Source organism: Amia ocellicauda, chromosome 7 (genome assembly GCF_036373705.1).
Source record: "Amia ocellicauda isolate fAmiCal2 chromosome 7, fAmiCal2.hap1, whole genome shotgun sequence".
Lineage (NCBI taxonomy): Eukaryota > Metazoa > Chordata > Actinopteri > Amiiformes > Amiidae > Amia > Amia ocellicauda.
The window spans coordinates 591,215-611,890 of NC_089856.1; the positions used below are offsets into that span (position 1 = coordinate 591,215).

General features: G+C 50.7%; 1 protein-coding gene across 3 annotated transcripts in view; it reads right to left on the reverse strand.

Moving 5' to 3' along the window:
• Positions 1-116: 116 nt before the first annotated feature.
• pkn1a (protein kinase N1a) overlaps positions 117-20,676 on the reverse strand; it is a 33,941-nt gene continuing 13,381 nt past the window's right edge. For all 3 annotated transcript variants that reach the window (XM_066707744.1, XM_066707743.1, XM_066707742.1), the window contains exons 2-22: positions 19,219-19,519; positions 18,924-19,072; positions 17,848-17,971; positions 16,829-16,974; positions 16,387-16,600; positions 16,061-16,255; positions 15,207-15,316; positions 14,693-14,836; positions 14,386-14,461; positions 14,092-14,221; positions 13,174-13,258; positions 12,672-12,763; positions 10,639-10,714; positions 10,393-10,484; positions 9,993-10,169; positions 9,708-9,770; positions 9,526-9,602; positions 3,044-3,186; positions 2,663-2,770; positions 2,315-2,395; positions 117-2,014 (exon numbers count right to left, since the gene is read on the reverse strand). In XM_066707744.1, coding sequence (XP_066563841.1) covers positions 1,808-2,014; positions 2,315-2,395; positions 2,663-2,770; positions 3,044-3,186; positions 9,526-9,602; positions 9,708-9,770; positions 9,993-10,169; positions 10,393-10,484; positions 10,639-10,714; positions 12,672-12,763; positions 13,174-13,258; positions 14,092-14,221; positions 14,386-14,461; positions 14,693-14,836; positions 15,207-15,316; positions 16,061-16,255; positions 16,387-16,600; positions 16,829-16,974; positions 17,848-17,971; positions 18,924-19,072; positions 19,219-19,519 — 2,790 coding nt within the window. In that variant the 3' untranslated portion in view covers positions 117-1,807. The remainder of the gene's footprint in view (positions 2,015-2,314; positions 2,396-2,662; positions 2,771-3,043; positions 3,187-9,525; positions 9,603-9,707; positions 9,771-9,992; positions 10,170-10,392; positions 10,485-10,638; positions 10,715-12,671; positions 12,764-13,173; positions 13,259-14,091; positions 14,222-14,385; positions 14,462-14,692; positions 14,837-15,206; positions 15,317-16,060; positions 16,256-16,386; positions 16,601-16,828; positions 16,975-17,847; positions 17,972-18,923; positions 19,073-19,218; positions 19,520-20,676) is intronic.

Here is a 20,676-nt window from a genome sequence, read left to right on the forward strand (position 1 = left end):
ATGGGTAACCTATACTGGAATGCTACACTGCACTTTATGGTTTTAGCACTGTGTGTGTGTGTGTGTTTCAGGCCACCATTAACAGAAAATACACACAAAAGAACACAAAACACAAGTTAAAAGAAAAAATAAAATGTAATCGTTCAGTCCTTCATTCATGTCGTATCGCTGCATATTTCATTCAGCATGGAATTATACATCTTTATTATTATAATAGTAATAATTATTGTTATTGTTATTATTTATTACTACCATTATTATCACAGGTATTGCATTACTATTTTTGATGTTGTAAATGTACAAATATTAGGTCATATCAAATTAAAAGTTTAATAATAATATATATTTTTTAAATCCTTCACAACCCTATTAGTATGCAGTACAGTAGCTCTTGTCCAGAACTGAATTTGGAGTGTTGGACCGCACATCAAAGTTCCATCTCCATAGAAACCTCAGCCCCGCCCTCTGCGCTGCCCCATCGCTAACACACTTTCTACATGCTGCTGTAAAGGCCCCCCCACCATACACACACAGTAACATAATGCTCTACTCTACACAGCTGCACTACACTACACTCGTGTCAGACCCACATTCATTCACACACACGTGTCACTGAAGTCACTCTCGGTTTCTCTCCCACTTGCAACCACCCAGGCACCCCCTCCACCCTCTCTCTCTCTCTCTCTCACACACACACACACAGGGCCCAGACTGCAGCCAGCGCTGTGTTACTACAGTATAGTATAGTATAGGGCCCAGACTAGAGCAGCGCTGTGGGGACTAATTTGCTAATCAAATCCCCCAGTGCGCTCACACACACACACACACACACACACACACACACACACATCACAGTAATCTCACTCAGTAGGGTTTCCAGTCGAACCCTCAGCCGATACTCTGCTCCCCCGACACAGAACACAGAGGAAGAGATGAGGGGCTCAGGGTTCGAAACAGTGCGAGAAAGGGACAGAGACGGAGAGATATATATGTGTAAAAGTGTGTATGTATATGTATGTGTGTATTTATGTAGGCATGTGTACACATGTGTGCTTGTATGATTTAAGTATGCATATATATATATATATGCATGTATGTAGGTTTACATGTACTTTCTGTCCACATATTTTCACTTCCTGCTTCGTGGTGTTCAGGAACGGCCACAGTGTGTTCAGGGTAGACATCTCTCTGGTTTCCGCCCCATAAAGCATAAATACCCCGGCCTGATCACCCCCCGCATCCGTCATCTGCCCCACTTCGGCAGCAGCTCCCTGTGGACCCAGCACCAGACCGCCATGCCCTCAGCCAAGTGAGTTCAGCCAAACCTCTTTACACTGCAGCCTCACACCACAGCGCAGTGCAGTGATGGTGATTGTTGCTGTTGATGTGTGTGTCATTGCTCTGGAAACACTACAGTCTGCCATGCCAGTACAGCACCACTGGAATTGGAATTTGGGAGAGTGGGCGATACAGAGAGAGAGGAGAAAGAGAGAGAGGAAAGGTTTTCCTGCATGGTTATACAGCACCATACCTGTACCATACAGTACTATATGTTACTGTACTGCACTATACTGTACTATACTGTCCTATCCTGTACCAAGCTGTCCTGTATACATGCCCCTGCTGTAGCTGACCTTGCTGAGCTGTGGCTGTCCAGGGCTCCACACTGCTCCATGCCCTGCGCCCCGCCCAGCCCCATCCCATCCCCTTCTCTCTCTCTCTCTCTCTCTCTCCCATCCCCCTCTCCCCAGCCCATCCCTTTGCCACCCACTAGCTCACCCCGCCCCGCCCCCTGTGTGTCCTCGGGCTAGCAGAGCTCGGAGGAGACGTAGTCGAAGTCTCGGAAGGTGTCCTGCTCTTTGCGTGTGAGTACGCGCGGGTCACGGGGCGGGGTCAGGACGGGGGCTTCGGACGTGAACTCCTCGTCGAAGTTGCTGACATCCTCGCCGCCCACGATCTGCGGCACGAATGGGGGCGGCAGCTTCCTTGCCAGCAGCGCTTCCCAGTCCACACCCTGCCGAGAGAGGGAGAGGGAGTGTGAGACAGACAGAGACACATAGAGACAGAGAGACAGAAACACAGAGACAGAGTGAGAGACACGGACACACATAGAGGGACAGAGTCACAGACCTAGTGAGAGACACAGACGTGCACAGAGACACAGAAAGATAGAGTGAGAGACATGGACATGCACAGAGACAGAGTGAGAGACATGGTCATGCACTGAGACAGAGTGAGAGACACGGATACACACAGAGACAGAGTGAGAGACAAGGACACGCACAGAGGGAGGGACGCAGAGCCAGTGACTTACCCTGAAGAAGGGCTGTTTCTTGACGTCCTCGGCGTCCTTGTCGCTGGAGCCCAGCCGGCGCTCCGGGTTCCTCCGCAGCAGCTGCAAAGCCAGACCGTCAGAGATCAACCCACATCAATAATCAATCAATCACCAATAATCAGTTATCAATACTGCACCTCAGCCATCTTCAGTGCAGCTCTACAGTCAGACAGTGATCAATAACAGATGCAGGTCTACAGCCCAAAGGAGATGCTATGTCATTGGCTGTGTAGCTGGCATGTAAGACAGAGCTGCTCTGTGATTGGCTGAGCTCGAGTGCCTGGCAGCTCAGCGCAGGCCTGTGATTGGTGGAGGTAGAGGCCTCACCCGTCTCATGATGCCGATGGCCTCGGTGGAGAGGAATCGTGGGTACCGCACTTCGTCATTCACAATGCTGTCGAACACCTCCTCCTCATCATCGCCCGGGAACGGAGACTGGCACACACAAGTGCATGGGCACAAGACACACACAGACACACACACAGGTACATGGGAACAAGACAGACACAGACACACATAGAGACACAGATAAACACATAGAGACACAAAGACACACAGTGTTAATCGTACTGTGAGTGCAGACCAGTGAGACAGAGAGGTGCTCAGACACACACTCAAAAACACACAAACACTCTCTCTCACACACACAAACACGCATTCTCACATACACTCTCACACCCACACACTCTCACACTCACACACACTCACCTCTCCCACCAGCATCTCGTACACCAGCACTCCTAGTCCCCACCAGTCCACTGCGCGGGTGTACGAGGTGTCTGTCAGCACCTCTGGTGCCAGGAACTCTGGGGTCCCACAGAATGTGCTGGTCCTGTCGCCATAACCCATCCCTGAGAGAGAGAGAGAGAGAGAGAGAAAGACATAATGATATATTAATTAATTAATATAATACATATTTAAATATACATAGAGATAGATATTTTGCAATATCTATAAGTAGAGATAGACAGAAAGAAGAGCGCGAACAAAACAGCATTCAAAAATAAATAAGGGATAAAGAAGGAAAAGTAAGAAAAGAAACCAATACACATAAAAAGAAGAGTGAAGAGTGGAATGATGAAGAGTAGAGAGAAAGGGAGGAAAAAAAGATAAAACAGGCAGAAGGTAAGCCTCCTTCAGATAAACTATACCTTCAAAAGAGAACTATCTATGTAAATATTATCTCGCTTGTCTAATATCAGAACTAAAGACATAAGATATTCATTACCAACCATAATAAATAAATCATAATTAAAAAGAAAGAAGAGAAAGGCAGTTGAGTGTGAAAGGAGCCATGGCGGATGACAGTTGGAAAGAGCAACATTTAAATGAAAGCATTTTCTCAGCCATGGAGACCAGGGAACTCCAGCTCCCTGTTAAAGCAGCGCAGCGTAAGGAAGCAGTGAAAACCCTGAATGTCTGTATGTGCAGTACATCAACCAAGGAGACAACAGGGTTAAAAAAAAACTGATTTTCCACAAGGAGCAGCCTACAGCCTGGCACACGGCTTTTTGTGTAAAACACACAGCCACGTTAAAAAAAGGGAATCAGTTACGGCAGACAAATACTTGTGGTGGACGAATCTGACCCGGACAGCACAGCACAGGGAGTGAAGGAAGACATGCCAACCCACGCCCCAGCACCCCCCAGTGCCACCTGACGACACACAGCCCATGAGAGAGAGCCCGGCCCTGCTGGAAATGGAGCTGGCCGAGCTCAGTGAGCCCGGCAGCTGAGAGACGAGGTGGCACAGGTGAAGAGAGAGCCGAGTGGCCGTCAGTGAGCTGATGTCTGCGGTGAGGGACCTCGAGCAGAATGGCTCCCTGAGAGCCCAGCTGAACCCCATGAAGCAGGACATGCAGCTCAGGGACAAGACTGTCACCAAAGAGATCCAGAGCCTGAGAGAGCAGCTCCACAACTACACCGCACCCCCCTCCCCCCAAACAAAGCACACCCCTCAAACCCTGCACTAAGACACTACCCTACCCACACACACACCCTGGCACAAACACCCCCCCACACATACACCCTGGCACAGATACCGCCCCACAAACACACCCTGACATAGACACACTCCCACACACACACCCTGGCACAGACACCCCTCCCCCTACACCGTCAGACAGTACAGCTCTCCCCACTGACACCGACACACAGCCCCCCTCCAACACACCAGCAAAAAATAAAACCAGGCCAGACATGGCTCTCCTCATAGACAGCAACGGGACGTACCTGGACCCCCGGAGGCTGTTCCCAGGCCAGAGAGACCATACGCTGCGCTGCAGGAACACAGAGCGCGCCCAGCAGCTGCTCAACCCATACAGCCTGGGCACCCCAGCCTGCATTGTGATCCACACAGGGACCAATGACCTGGGAACCCTGCGGCAGCACACTGCCCGAGCTGTGAGGAGGATGGTGGAGACGGCCACACACCAGTTACCTGATTCCCACGTGGTTCTCTCCACACTGCTGCCCCGAGCAGACACCCCCCACACATCATAAATGCTCTCAACTACAAGATTGCTAGGGGCTGTGTGACCCTGCCCAGTGTGCACCTGGCACACCACTCAAGTGTGGGGCTATGGCACCTGTATGCCACGGTGCATTTAAATCAAGAAGGAGTAAAAATCTTTGCCAAAACCCTGAAAGATGCAGCCCTGTGCCACAGCCCAACCAGTCCACCGACCCACACCCCCAGCAAAGGCCAGCGCAGCACGCTTCCCCCACGGCCCCCAGCACAGAGATCCCACACACTCTACCGACCCCAAAACGACCCCCAGCCCCGCACCACAAAGGCACCTCCCTCCAGGCCCAGCACCCGGCAGCCCCAGCTCAGCTATGCAGCAGCCCTGGCCCAGCAGCGACCCCCCCAGCCCCCACAGAGCTGGGGGAGATCAAGCAGCTCCTCAGTGTGTTGTGCTCCAGACTGCTGAGCTGAGGCCCAGCACCCGGGCAGGACACGACTGCGGTACGTGGAACAGCACACCCAACACGGGTGCAACCCAGGGATTTATTTTCAAAAACACAAGTACTGCCTGTAGAGAACAAGGTAATAATACTATGAATGTGTATGCTGCTGATTTTTGATTAGATTTTGATTCACTAGAAAATAACATTGAGTTAGATTATAAAAGTTCAAACAGATGAAATTATTTTCCATCAGTTGTTGGAACATCCAGGGGCTGCTTTTCTCCGCTTTTGGGAAAAAAAGTAAAGACCCCAAGTCTGTTAGAAATGTAAACAGATTAAATATAGTGATTCTGTTGGAGACCTGGTGCCATGCAGATGTGCTCACAAACTGCCCCTCAGGTTACAGGGAGGTCACAGTGCCCTCCACTAAACTGAGCGCAGTGAAGCGCGGCAGGGACTCGGGGGGGTCATTGTGTGGTACAGAGGGGAACACGCCAAATATATCAGCACAGTTAAAATAGGCCTAACACATGTCTGGCTCAAAATCAATAAGGAATAGCCAGGTATGATGAAGACATATATGTATGTGCAGAATCCCCGTACTACGATGAGGAGTATCTCACCCGTCTCCACACAGGGGTCAGCCAGCTCCAGGCCCAGGGAAAGGTGCTGCTCTGTGGGGACTTTAATGCCAGGACAGGCTGTGAGCCTGACTGTATTAATTCACAGGGCAATCGGCATATATTTGGACAGGCCCCTCTGTACCTCACACCCACCACCATTGAAAGGAATAACCCCAACCCCGCTATAAACAAGAATGGCAGAGATTTAGTGCATCTCTGCCAAGCCTTGGGCCTGTACATCCTTAATGGCAGGATCAGAGGGGACTCTTTAGGGAGGTTCACGCATTGCTCAGCTCTTGGGACTATTGTAGTGGACTACGTCCTCACTGACATGTAGCCCTCCTTCATTAGTGCATTCACTGTCAGGCAGCAAACCCCCCTGTCAGACCACTGTGTTCCTGAAGAGAAGAAGTCAGGCCAGCAACACACAGACACAGCCCAGTAAGCTGTACAACCTTAATCAAACATACAGATGGGCTGCAAACAGCACGGACCAATTCACCAATGCAATCAATTCCCCTGAAATCACTAACCTCATCTATACCTTCCACCTAACGCCATTCCACCCAAACCAGACCAGCATGAACCAGGCAGTTCAACAGATCAATGGGATATTCCAAAAAGCTGCGATTAAGGCTAACCTCAAAAAAGTAAACAAAAAAAGCAACTGAGAAATGGTTTGATGACGAATGCAAGAATCTGAGAAAAAAACTAAGACAACTATCAAACCAAAAACACCAGGCACCAAAAAAAAACTGATTTACACCTCAAATACTTCGAGACCCTCACAATATATCAACAAACACTTAAACAGAAAAAACAAAAACACTTCCACAAAACATTTGCAGAGATTGCAAAATCTATCGACCAAAATCAATTCTGGGAAATGTGGAATAATTTGAGTAAAAGCTCACCTCAGGAACTAGCCATACAGAATGGGGATATTTGGAAAAATGACTTTGAAAACCTATATGCTGAACCTCCACAAAAAGATCTCAAATTAGAACAGCAACAAATTCAGGAAAAAATGAAAAAACTTGAATCAACAATTAAAAACAATCGAAACCCACTTGACAACCAAATCACCGCAGAGGAACTAAAAGACAATCTCCAAAAACGGAAACCCCAAAAAGTCTGCAGCCCTGACAGTATCAGAACTGAAATGCTTAAACACAGTAGCCCTGAGCTGCAGAAAGCCTTAAACTTAACACTTCAAGCGGGCTGCTTCCCTGACACCTGGAACCATGGGCTTATATCCCGGAAATACAAGAGTGGAGACAAATTCGACCCCAATAACTACCGGGGCATCTGTGTGAGCAGCAACCTGGGGAAGGTCTTCTGCAGTTTCATTAACGCCCAGATAGTGGCCTTCCTTACCACACAGTGTCAGAGTCAGAGTCAGATTGGCTTCCTACCAAATCACCACACAACCGACCATATTTACACACCCTAAGTAATAAACACGCTCACCAAACAAACAATGGAAAAATCATTGCATGCTTCATTGAAGCATTCGACTCAATTTGGCATGAGGGCCTATATTACAAACTTCTCCAGAGTGGTGTAGGGGGTAAAGTATATGCTGTCATTAAATCAATGTATTTAGAAAATGAGTGTGGAGTAAACCTTGGTCATAAAAGAACTGAATTCTTCACTCAGACGCGGGGTGAGGCAGGGCTGCAGTCTGAGTCCAATGCTATTTAATGTTTACATTAATGAGTTGCGGTGTTGTTGGAGCGGTCTGCAGCCCCTGGGCTCACCCTAAACGACATGGAAGTGAAATTCCTGCTCTACACAGATGACCTGGTGCTGCTGTCGCCCACAGAGCAGGGGCTTCGGCAGCAGCAGACACTGCTGGAGCAGTACTGTCAGACCTGGGCCCTGGCAGTAAACATGAAAAAGACCAAAATAATGATCTTCCAAAAAAAGTCCAGATGCCAGGAAAGTAGATACCGTTTCACCCTAGACAACACCGCCCTACAACACAGCACTCAGTACACACACCTGGGCCCGGACATCAGTGCGTCAGGGGGCTTTGGCCTGGCAGTGAATTAACTCAAAGAAAAAGCCAGAAGAGCTGTCTATGCCATCAGACGGAAATTGTACAAAATCAATATACCCGTTAGAATCTGGTGTACAATATTGGACAGTGTGATCCGGCCCATTGCGCTGTACGGCAGTGAAGTGTGGGGTCCACTCAGTCAGCAAGACCACACTGAATGGGAAAAAACCCCAGTAGAAACCCTGCAGTCTGAGTTCTGTACAACCATATTACAAGTGCAGAGAAACACCCCCAACAACGCATGCAGGGCAGAATAAAGCAGATATCCATTGCTCATCAATATTCAAAAAAGAGCACTCAAATTTCTAAACCACCTCAACATCAGCCCACAAGACTCACTACAATATAAAGCCCTAAAAACACAAGAGCTGAGCCCAAGAAAGAGCCCGTCAGTCAGCTGGCCCTGGGGCTCACTGCCCCTAACCCCACTAACACCTCCCAGCCTCAGACCAGCACTGCTCGCCAGCTGCCCATTAGAGTCAAACCACTTACTAAACAAACTAAAACCTCCTCTCTAGAACATTGGGACACAGAAACTATATCCCAAAGTAAACCAGATCACTATCGGGCCCTAAACAGAGAGTCCACCCTGCAGAGTCTCTTCACTGTCAGAGATACGTAGCAGAGACGAATCCTGACCAAGTACAGGCTCAGTGACCACAGCCTGGCCAGAGAGATGGGCCGACACAGGCAGAGCTGGCTGCCCAGAGAGGAGCAGCACTGTGGTCACTGAGAGACGGGAGAGGTGGACACAGAGAGGAGCGACACTGTGGTCACTGAGAGACAGGAGAGGTGGACACATAGAGGAGCGGCGCTGTGGTCACTGAGACAGAAGAGGTGGACACAGAGAGGACAGTGTGGTCACTGAGAGACAGGAGTGGTAGACACAGAGATGCACTTCCTCCTACACTGCATTAAATAGAAAGAAATGAGAGACACATTCTTCCGCAAAATCACTGTCTCTCTCCCACATTTCCAAAACAAGACAGAGCTACAGAAGCTGGCCGTGCTCCTGGGAGAGGGATACACAGCCCCACTAGCTGCCTGTCACAGCCTGAGAGATACGGGGTGAACGCTCAGCACAGGGGACTGCAGGGAAGAGATGTGTCTATATTCTACAGTATATATCATTACTGAAATGTATTATTTTATTACTATTATTGTTTATTATTATTTTGTCTATTATTGCAGTATTATTACTACTATTTATTTTCATTATTACTGTTATTTGTATTACTATTAGTATTACCATCATTATTATTGTTAAACATCATCATTACCATCTCTCCCTGTATGACAGATGTTTAGATTAGTCTGTACCTCCCCATTTCCCCACTGTTTCTCATATATTCCTATCAATTAATTAATGTCACTCTGTGTTAAACTACTGTACCTGATTTGGCAATACTGCTGTGCTAGTCATGCCAATAAAGCTCCTTTGAATTTGAATTTGAATTTGAGAGAGAGAGAGAGACGGAGAGGGAGAGGGAGGTGAGAAAGGTTAGTACAGACACCACAGCACGCTAACTGCTCTGAGAGAGAGAGAGACAGACACACAGACAGACAGATACAGACACACAGACAGACGGTCATACCTTCTTTACACAGGCCGAAGTCTGCGATCTTCACATAGCCGTCCATGTCCAGCAGCAGATTGTCCAACTTCAGGTCCCTGAAATTGACAGAGAGACAGGGAGACAGGGATTAATATGGGAAGTGAGAGGGTTTGGTGATTTGAGTGTGTAGGGGGAGTGAGTGTTGGGGGGGCAGGACTCACCGGTACACAATCTTGTGGTCGTGGAGGAACTGCAGCCCCAGAACCACACAGGCCGAGTAGAACCTACAGACACACACAGACACTGTAAGACACACTGACACACTGTCAGACACACTGACACACAGATACACACACACACAAACACCATCAGACATATGGACACCCCTACACACACACACACACACAGGGACAGATAGACACACACACACCGACGGCCCTTAGACACACACACACGCAGACAGACCCTCAGACACACGCACACACAAACAGGATGGAGAGACTAACACAGCGCGTGGCTCCGTAAACACGTCAGAGTGGATGTGCATCATGAGGTCGCCCCCGGCCGTGTACTCCATGACAAAAAACACATGTTCCGGCGTCTGGAAACACGCAAACAGGTTCACCAGGAAGGGGTGACGGCAGCTGTTCACGGTCTCAAATATCCGCTTCTCACACATCAGACTGGAGGGGGTGAGAGAGGGGGGACACAGTTAAACATCTGATACATTCACCTGCAACAGTGAAGGAACAGTGCAGGTGGTCAGGTGTGTGAGTGTACAGGTGTGCTGGTGTGCAGGTGGTCAGGTGTGTAAGTCTGTCAGTGTGCAGGTGGTCAGGTGTGTCAGTGTACAGGTGGTCAGGTGTGTAGGTGAATTGGTGTTCAGGGGTGCAGGTGCTCATGTACCTCTCCACCTCGTCCCGCGCCACGATGTCGCCCTTCTTCAGAACCTTGATGGCGTAAAGCCCACCTGTTTGACGAAACTCTGACAGCAGCACCTGCCAGCACACAGCACAGCACGGTCAGCACAGTCAACAGACCGCTGCACAGGTACAATAAGTCATCAATATAATACAGCAGCACAGTACAGATCACCCGGACTATCACTCATCAGTCAGTCAGATAGTGTTCAGTATAGCTGGTGTTCAGTACCTTGCCAAAATGTCCGCGTCCAAGCACTGCGATCAGCCTGAAGTCCTGGAGACACAGCGGATCACGCTTCTGTTTACTACACACACACACACACACACAGAGACACACAGACACACACACAGACAGAGACACACAGACACAGAGACAGAGACAGTTATTTATTTGCAGATATATGTATGGTGTACTGCTATTTGGTTTTCTACAGTGTGTTGTGGTGTGGTGTAGTGCAGTGTGGTGTGGTGTTGTGTGGTGTGGTGTGGTGCAGTGTGGTGCAGTGTGGTACAGTGCAGTGAGGTGCAGTGTGGTATAGTGTGGTGTAGTGTGGTGCAGTGTTGTACAGTGTGGTGTGGTGAAGTGTGGTGTGGTGTAGTGCAGTGTGGTACAGTGTGGTGTGGTGTGCTGTGGTGTGGTGTGGTATAGTGTGGTGTAGTGTGGTGCAGTGTGGTACAGTGTGGTGTGGTGTGGTACAGTGTGGTGTGGTGTGGTGCAGTGTGGTACAGTGCAGTGTGGTGTAGCGTGGTGCAGTGTTGTACAGTGTGGTACAGTATGGTGTGGTGTGGTGCAGTGTGGTACAGTGTGGCACAGTGTAGTGTGGTGTGGTGTGGTGTGGTGCAGTGTGGTGTGGTGTGGTGCAGTGTGGTACAGTGCAGTGTGGTAGAGTGTGGTGTGGTGCAGTGTGGTACAGTGCAGTGTGGTACAGTGTGGTGTGGTGTGCTGTGGTGTGGTGTGGTGCAGTGTGGTACAGTATGGTGTGGTGTGGTGCAGTGTGGTACAGTGTGGTACAGTGTGGTGTGGTGTGGTGTGATGCAGTGTGGTACAGTATGGTGTGGTGTGGTGCAGTGTGGTACAGTGTGGTACTGTGTGGAGTGGTGTGGTGTGGTTCAGTGTGGTGTGGTGTGGTGTGGTGCAGTGTGGTACAGTGCAGTGTGGTGCAGTGTGGTAGAGTGTGGTGTGGTGCAGTGTGGTACAGTGCAGTGTGGTACAGTGTGGTGTGGTGTGCTGTGGTGTGCTGTGGTGTGGTGTGGTGCAGTGTGGTACAGTGTGGTACAGTGCAGTGTGGTGCAGTGTGGTACAGTGCAGTGTGGTGCAGTGTGGTACAGTGTGGTGTGGTGTGCTGTGGTGTAGTGTAGTGTGGTGCAGTGTGGTACAGTGTGGTGTGGTGTGTTGTGGTGTGGTGTGGTGCAGTGTGATGTGGTGCAGTGTGGTACAGTGTGGTACAGTGCAGTGTGGTACAGTGTGGTGTGGTGTGCTGTGGTGTAGTGTAGTGTGGTGCAGTGAGGTACAGTGTGGTGTGGTGTGTTGTGGTGTGGTGTGGTACAGTGTGGTACAGTGTGGTACAGTGTGGTACAGTTTGGTGTGGTGTGCTGTGGTGTAGTGTAGTGTGGTGCAGTGTGGTACAGTGTGGTGTGGTGTGGTGCAGTGTGGTACAGTGTGGTACAGTGTGGTGTGGTGTGGTTCAGTGTGGTGTGGTGTGGTGCAGTGTGGTACAGTGCAGTGTGGTGCAGTGTGGTAGAGTGTGGTGTGGTGCAGTGTGGTACAGTGCAGTGTGGTACAGTGTGGTGTGCTGTGCTGTGGTGTGGTGTGGTGCAGTGTGGTACAGTGCAGTGAGGTGCAGTGTGGTGTGGTGTGGTGTAGTGTAGTGTGGTGCAGTGTGGTACAGTGTGTTGTGGTGTGTTGTGGTGTGGTGCAGTGTGATGTGGTGCAGTGTGGTACAGTGTGGCACAGTGCAGTGTGGTACAGTGTGGTGTGGTGTGCTGTGGTGTAGTGTAGTGTGGTGCAGTGTGGTACAGTGTGTTGTGGTGTGTTGTGGTGTGGTGCAGTGTGATGTGGTGCAGTGTGGTACAGTGTGGTACAGTGCAGTGTGGTACAGTGTGGTGTGGTGTGCTGTGGTGTAGTGTAGTGTGGTGCAGTGTGGTACAGTGTGGTGTGGTGTGTTGTGGTGTGGTGTGGTGCAGTGTGGTACAGTGCGGTACAGTGTGGTACAGTTTGGTGTGGTGTGGTACGGTGTGGTGCGGTGCAGTGCGGTGTGGCACCTGTGCTGGGAGCTCTGGGAGGGGGTCCTGGCCAGCTGCTCGGGGGTCAGAATTGCAGGAGAGAAGGGCTCTATCACGGGCAACCGCTCCCCCTGAGAGAGAAAGAAAGAAAGAGAGAAATAGAGAGATAGAGAGAGAGAGTGTTTGAGAGTGTGTCTTTTTGTATCCAGCATTTCTGTGGCTATAATATGTGCTGTAAGCTTTGTCAACACCAGAGCGTCATGCCAATACAGCTCATTGAATTGAATTTGAGAGACAGAGAGTGTGTGATGTACAGCAGGTTCCCATGACCTTGCCATGTCCTCAAGCACACCGTGACTGGCTGTTTGTTGCCCCCCCTGCAGTGGAGACCACATTGCCTGACAGTTCATCTGCAGCTCACGCTGACCACCCCATCTGCCAGCCCTCTATCCTTCTCTCACTTTCCACCCCCTCTCTTTCTCTTTCACTTTCCCACATCTCTCCCTCTCCTTTCCTCTCTCCCCATCCCTCGCTCGCTCACCTCAGTGTGCGTCTCTGTGCTCCTGGGCTCGGCTCTCAGAGGGGAGTCCAGACTGTCCAGATTGAGCTTATCCACTGAGATCTCCCTGCAACAGACAGACAGACACAGTCACACAGAGAGGTGTCTGTGCTGTGTGTGTGTGTGTTACCCTGTGCTGTGTGCGTTACCCTGTGCTGTGTGTGTGTGTGTGTTACCCTGTGCTGTGTGCGTTACCCTGTGCTGTGTGTGTGTGTGTGTTACCCTGTGCTGTGTACGTTACCCTGTGCTGTGTGTGTGTGTGTGTGTTACCCTGTGCTGTGTGCGTTACCCTGTGCTGTGTGTGTGTGTGTTACCCTGTGCTGTGTACGTTACCTTGTGCTGTGTGCGTTACCCTGTGCTGTGTGCGTGTGTTACCCTGTGCTGTGTGCGTTACCCTGTGCTGTGTGTGTGTGTGTTACCCTGTGTTATGTGTGTTACTCTGTGCTGTGTGTGTGTTACCCTGTGCTTTGTGTGTGTGTTACCCTGTGCTGTGTGTGTGTGTTACCCTGTGCTGTGTGCGTTACCTTGTGCTGTGTGCGTTACCCTGTGCTGTGTGTGTGTGTGTTACCCTGTGCTGTGTACGTTACCTTGTGCTGTGTGCGTTACCCTGTGCTGTGTGCGTTACCCTGTGCTGTGTGCGTGTGTTACCCTGTGCTGTGTGCGTTACCCTGTGCTGTGTGTGTGTGTGTTACCCTGTGTTATGTGTGTTACTCTGTGCTGTGTGTGTGTTACCCTGTGCTGTGTGTGTGTGTTACCCTGTGCTGTGTGCGTTACCTTGTGCTGTGTGCGTTACCCTGTGCTGTGTGCCTTACCCTGTGTTGTGTGCATGCGTGTTACCCTGTACTGTGTATGTGTGTGTGTGTGTGTGTGTGTGTGTGTGTGAGTGTGTGTGTGTGTTACCCTGTGCTGTGCCCGGCTGCGTGGGGGCTGTAGGTGCCCGTACTGTTGACCGTGGGGATGGCTCTCCTCAGCAGACGCACCCAAGTGGCAATGTCCACATTCATCTGCCGTGCACGCAGGAATGCCTTGCCTACACAACACACAAGAGCAACACACAGTTACACAACGCCAAGATACATGTGCACACAGCACAGCATGGAGAGGCGTTGGCACAGGAAGACAAACACAAAATGTCCACTAGGTGGTGCTGCAGCAGAGACTGTGAGTCAGTGTGTCAGTCAGTCAGTTACTCACCCTGCTGTTTTGAGAAGATCTTCTTCTGTCTCTGCAGTTTGGGGATTCTCTCAATCACAGGGTTAAAGAATGTCACCTGAAATACAGATACACACAGACACACACACACACATACACAGACAGTTCAGTACAGAGGAACCAGGCAGAACAACAGCCTAATCAGAGTATCAGTGTTAATTGGTTAATTAACAAGATTAAGTGATTAATTAAAGAGGGTGGTCCAGGGCCACCAGCCAGCAGCCGCAGTTCGGGACTGTGGACACGGCCAGTATCGAGGCAGCTGGATACGGAATGAGGCGGGCTGTACCTCGGCCAGCAGCACACCCTGGGGCTCGAGCTCCAGCTGGATCCGGTGCCTCTGGTTGTCCAGGAAGTCCTCCAGCTTCAGGTACTTGAGAGCACAGAGAGAGCGATAGTCCTTCCAGTACACAGCGATCTGCATCTCCCGAGACTGAGGAGAGGGACAGAGGTAGAGAGAGAGGAGAGGAGAGGGAGGGAGGAATAGAGAGAGAGAGAGAGAGACAGGGTGGTTAACACACACAACACTGCACTGGCATTGACCATCTGTATTCTAATAACTAGCAGTGGAACAGTGATAGCAGATGTGTTATTGTATGGGCGTGCAGTGTGAGTGTGAGTGTGTGTATGTGTGTATGAGTTTCTGTGCGGTGTGTTTTTCTGTGTTTGTGTGTGGTGTGTGTTTCTGCGTGGCGTGTGTGAGTATGTGTGTATGATTCTGTGTGGTGTGTGTTTATGTGTGTGTGAGTTTCTGTGTTTATGTGTGTGTGTGTGTGTGTGTGTGTGTGTTTGTGTGTGTTTACCCTCTCCAGCTCCACAGTGAAGGTCTGGTCCCAGGCCTGCTCCCCCACAGGCTTCCAGGCCGTCTGTCCCACCTCTGTGTTCTCCAGCTTCAGCACCGCACTCACCTCCACTGCACACACAGCACCGGTCAGTGTGGACACACACAGACAGACACTCACTAACACTACACACACCACACACACTCACACTACAAACACTCACACAGAAACACACACAGGTAAGTGTACAGGATAGACACAGACACACATTCTCACACACAGTGACACAGAGACACAGTCAGACACATAGAGACACAGTCAGACACACAGTCACAGAGACAGTCACACAGTCACAGAGACATTCACACAGTCAGACACAGTCACACAATGAGAGACATAGTAACACAATCAGACAGTCACACAGTGAGACACACAGAGACACAGTCACACAGTCAGACACACAGTCACAGAGACAGTCATGCAGAGACAGTCACACAGTCAGACACAGTCAGACACACAATCACAATCACACAGAGACAGTCACACAGTCACAGTCAGACACAGTCACACAGAGACACTGTCAGACACACAGAGATACAGCCACAGTCACACAGTCAGACACACAGTCACACAGAGACAGTCACACAGTCAGACACAGTCAGACACAGTCACACAGAGATACAGCCACACAGTCAGACACACAGTCAGACACACAGTCACACAGAGACAGTCACACAGCCAGACACACATTCATACAAAGACAGTCACACAGTCAGACACAGTCAGACACAGTCACACAGAGCCAGACACAGTCAGACACAGTCAGACAGTCACACAGTGACACAGAGACACATTGTCTTATAGGCCAGACTTACAGGACAGCTCGTCAGTCTTGCAGGACATCCTCCCACTCACACTGCCACTGCGGCTGTACAGGCCCCGCCCACTGCGGATAAAGGACCGCCCCTCACCCGGGCTGTAACACGGCAACAACACGCTACTGCCACGGCAACGGCCAGGCACTGACTCCAGCAGCCCAAAACAGCCCAGCAACTTCACCTCCAGAGTGCCTGAGAGAGAGAGGGAGAGGGGGAGAGGGAGAGAGGGAGAGAGGGAGACAGTACAGGAGATAATAATACATTAGTAGTAGTAGTAGTGGTATTATATGTCATCTATCTGTGTGTGTGTCAGTGGGTCTCACCGGTGAGTGGGGAGGGCTTGCAGAGTGTGCTGTACTGGTTGTGCAGGTAGGGGGCGCTGTGGCGGGAACTGAAGGTGGGAGAGGAGGCCAACACCAGCTCCTCCTTGATCAGGCAGGCCTTGGGATGGTCCTCCGGCAGCTCAGCCAGCCGCTGCTCCAGGGAGTCTCGCAGCAGGTCCACCCTCTGGGACGACTCGCTCAGACGGCACTGTGCCTGCGGGACGGAGAGAGAGGGATGGGGAGAGTGAGGGAGAGGGGGAGTGTTGAGTGTAAGTCTGTGTATCAGGATGTCAGAGTGTGTCTCAGTGTGTGTACAGTCAGAGTGTGAGTCTCAGTGTCTCAGTGTGTCAGTGCATCAGAGTGTGTGTCTCAGTGTGGGTCTCAGTGTGTCAGAGTGTGTGTCTCAGTGTGTCAGTGTGTCAGAGTGTGTTTCTTAGCTCACCTCAGAGGTGGCCTTCTTGTCGTGAGTCTTGGCTGCCCCCAGCAGGCGCAGCACGTTCTTGGCGCCCTCAGCGATTGCGTGCTCCACACGGTAGTGGTGCCGCAGCTCCTCGATGCGCAGCTCCACCGCACTGAGGTCCGGCTTCCCTGCAGAGAGAGAGGGAGAGGGAGAGAGAGAGGGGTTAAAATACAGGAGAGGGCAAGGGGGGAGGGGGGATATACTCATCTCTCCTTATAAGGTGTGTGTGTGTGAGTGTCTGAGAGAGAGAGAGTGTGTCTGTGTGTGTCTGTGTGTGTATAGTGTGTGACTGTATGTGTATGTGTGTGTGTTTGTGTATGTGCATCAATGCTGCTGGGCGTCAGTGTGCATGTCAGAGCTCTGTGTCGCGGTGTGTGTGTGTGTGTGTGTGTGTTTGTTTCTGGAGTTGTGGATTTTATCTCCAGGGCCACAGACTGACTGCAGACAGTTTGGCACAAACATAGACTGGAATATCTCAACCATATGCTCCCTCCCTCTACCTCTCTCTCTCTCTCTCTCTCTCTCTCTCTCTCTCTCTCTCTCTCCCCTCTCTGTAAGTACTAGGACACTCGTTCCCGCCAGCAGTCGATACTGGCCCATTTCTCCTTTGATCCTCTGGAGCCTGATGTCTGATGTCTGTGCCCCCCACGGCCCCCCTGCAGCCAGAGCTAAATCCACACAGACCCCCCCCCAGCCCTGGTCTTTAACAAGCTCTTAACGAGGTCTAATGGTCACTTAAAAGGCTTGGGGATGGTTCTCGGCTCTAATGAGGCCAGCCATCGATCCAGCCTCAAACAACAACAGAGTAAGAAGTGATGGAGTGAGTCAACACGACGTGAATAAACAAACGGCTTGGCCAGTCCAGGAGATCAGGGGCCTCTGGGAGGAGCTCTGACATCACTGGGACTCCTACCCCACGCAGACAGACAGACAGACAGACAGGGACGTGGGGGACAGTGGGGACAGTGGGGACAGTGGGGACAGTGGGATGGCGCACGGACCCTGTGTGTCCTCGGTGTCCAGCTCGGTGGCCTGCACTGCCTTGCGGATCTGCATGCGGATGATGTCAATCTTGGTCTTGCTGTCCTGGAGCATCTGCTGGGCTGTCTGCAGCAACTTCTTGTCCTGTGTCATTACAATTCAAACACACACACTGTCAATACAATACAAACACACACACACTGTCATTATAATATGAACACACACACACAGTCATTATAATATGAACACACACACACTATCATAATATGAACACACACACTGTCATTATAATATGAACACACACACATACACACTGTCATTATAATATGAACACACACACACTGTCATAATACGAACACACACACACACACACACTGTCATTATAATATGAACACTCACACATTGTCATTAAAATACGAACACACACACATACACACACACTTATATAATACAAACACACACACACACACACAGTGATAATTCGAACACAAACGCAAGTCATTATTATACCAACAAACACAAAGTCATAACAACACACAACGATGCTGTCACACACAGCCATAGAGACACTGCCCTAACAATAACAACACACAGGCAGCGTAATCCCCACTGTCAGTATTACCACAACACACTGAACAGTCCACTCACCCAGCGTCAGCGCTCGGCAGTGTCACTACAACACTAATATTATGAATCATGTGAAAGACAGTAACAGACTGTGACAGAGACCAGATTGCCAGAGTGAGGAGCACTGAAGTAGCCGCCTGCCCCGGGTGTGTGTGTGTGTGTGTGTGTGTGTGTGCTGAGCGATGCGGCTGACAGCTGGGGCTGCGGGCCGGGCCGGGCTGTTAGGGGCTCTGTGTGAATGGACTTGTGCCCAGAGAGCACTGATATCTGACAGGTGAATTTGAATTTGAGAGAGAGGGAAAGAGAGAGAGAGGGACAGTGATAGACAGTGTAATTAAGGGAGAGGGTTGGTGGGACAGGCAGAGAGATTGATGGAGAGAGAGGGACAGTGATAGACAGAGTGATAAAGGGAGAGGGGGAGAAAGGGAGTGACAGAGAGAGAGAGAGAGAGAGAGAGAGAGAGAAGTACCTTGGTGGAGCCGGTGGAGTACATGTGGATCATGTTCTCGGCTCCCTGCTTGACCTTCAGCTCGATATTCAGCTGCTTCTCCAGCGCGGCGATGCGGTCCTCCTGATTGGCCGAGGGGCGGTTCAGTGCCCCCGGAGACCGCGGGGCATCTGGGGAGGAGAGTCGGTTACACAGTCGCACACGGGTCTGCCACAGACACACACAGCCTGGGGGGGATCAGGGCTCCGTCACAATGCCACGCTGTGCCAGAGCCCTCTCTCCCCTCCGCCCCGCCCCCCGTCCCTCTACCCCCCACCTCTGATCTCGTCGGGGTCCTTGACCACGATGTGGGCATCAAGGTCCTGCAGGTCCCGGTGCAGCTGGTCCAGCCTACGCGAGGAGTTCTTCAGCATGCCCTCCACGTTCTGCAGGTTGCGCCGGTCCGTGGTGGCGCGCCGCAGGTTCTCTGCCCCCTCCTTGATCTTCAGCTCCCGCCGGATCTCCCTGCGGATCACCTCCCGCCGCTCGTCCAGGCGCTGCTGCACGCAGGTGTCCGACAGGTCCGAGCTCTGGTCCAGGCCCAGCTGCTCCAGAACCGACAACCTGCCCGGGTCACTCTGCAGGGGGCGGAGTGAGAGAGAGAGAGAGAGAGAGAGAGAGAGAACATAAGAACATAAAAACCTTTATAAACGAGAGGAGGCCGTTCGACCCATCGTGCTTGTTTGGTACGTTTGGTTTAGAGAGAGAGAGTGAGAGACGAGGGGGAGAGAGTGTGTCTGTGTGAGTGAGAGAGAGAGTGTGTGTGTGTGAGTGAGAGAGACACACACAGAGGTGCACTTCCTGTTTCCTATGCAGGTACTATATAGTACGAACTGCACTGTCTCGTGTATTGTGCGTTTGGAAATGCAGTGACCTCGGGGGTAATGTGCTCAGGAGGCTGGGAATGAGGAGCGAAAGGCAGCCTGGCCCCTGTGGGCCCCCACTCAGACCCCCGGTCCATCACTGAGGGACAGCCCCCCCGGTGTTCCTGCTCTCTCACCCAGTTTGAAAAACCAGTGTCAAACCCATGACTCCTGCTTCCCCTTCTGTCTGTTATTAATACCAGAGACACAGAGACACACAGAGACACACAGAGACACACAGAGACACACAGAGAGAATCACAGAGAGACAGAGACACACAGAGAGACACAGAGACACACAGAGACACACACAGACACACAGAGAGACACAGAGACACACAGAGACACACACAGCGACACACACAGAGACACAGAGACACACACAGAGAGACATAGAGACACACAGAGAGAAACACAGAGAGACAGAGACACAGTGACACACACAGAGACACACACAGACACACACAGCGACACACACAGAGACACAGAGACACAGAGAGACACACAGAGACACACAGAGACACAGACACACACAGCGACACACACAGCGACACACACAGCGACACAGAGACACACAGAGACACACCAAAAGACAGACAGGGACAAATAGAGAGACAAAGACAGACAGACACACACAGAGACAGAGACAGTCACACAAAGACACAGACACACAGTCACCCAGTGACACACCATTTGGATTTAGATGCACAAAAATAAAGCGAAGAAAATATATATATATATATATATATATATCTTTACATTAAAACCACTACTGTGAGAGACAGAAAGATGGGAGGACAGACAGACCGACAGAAAGAGATAGATACAATGGCAGAGGAACAGGAAAAGACAAAGAAGAGAAAAACAAAAGAC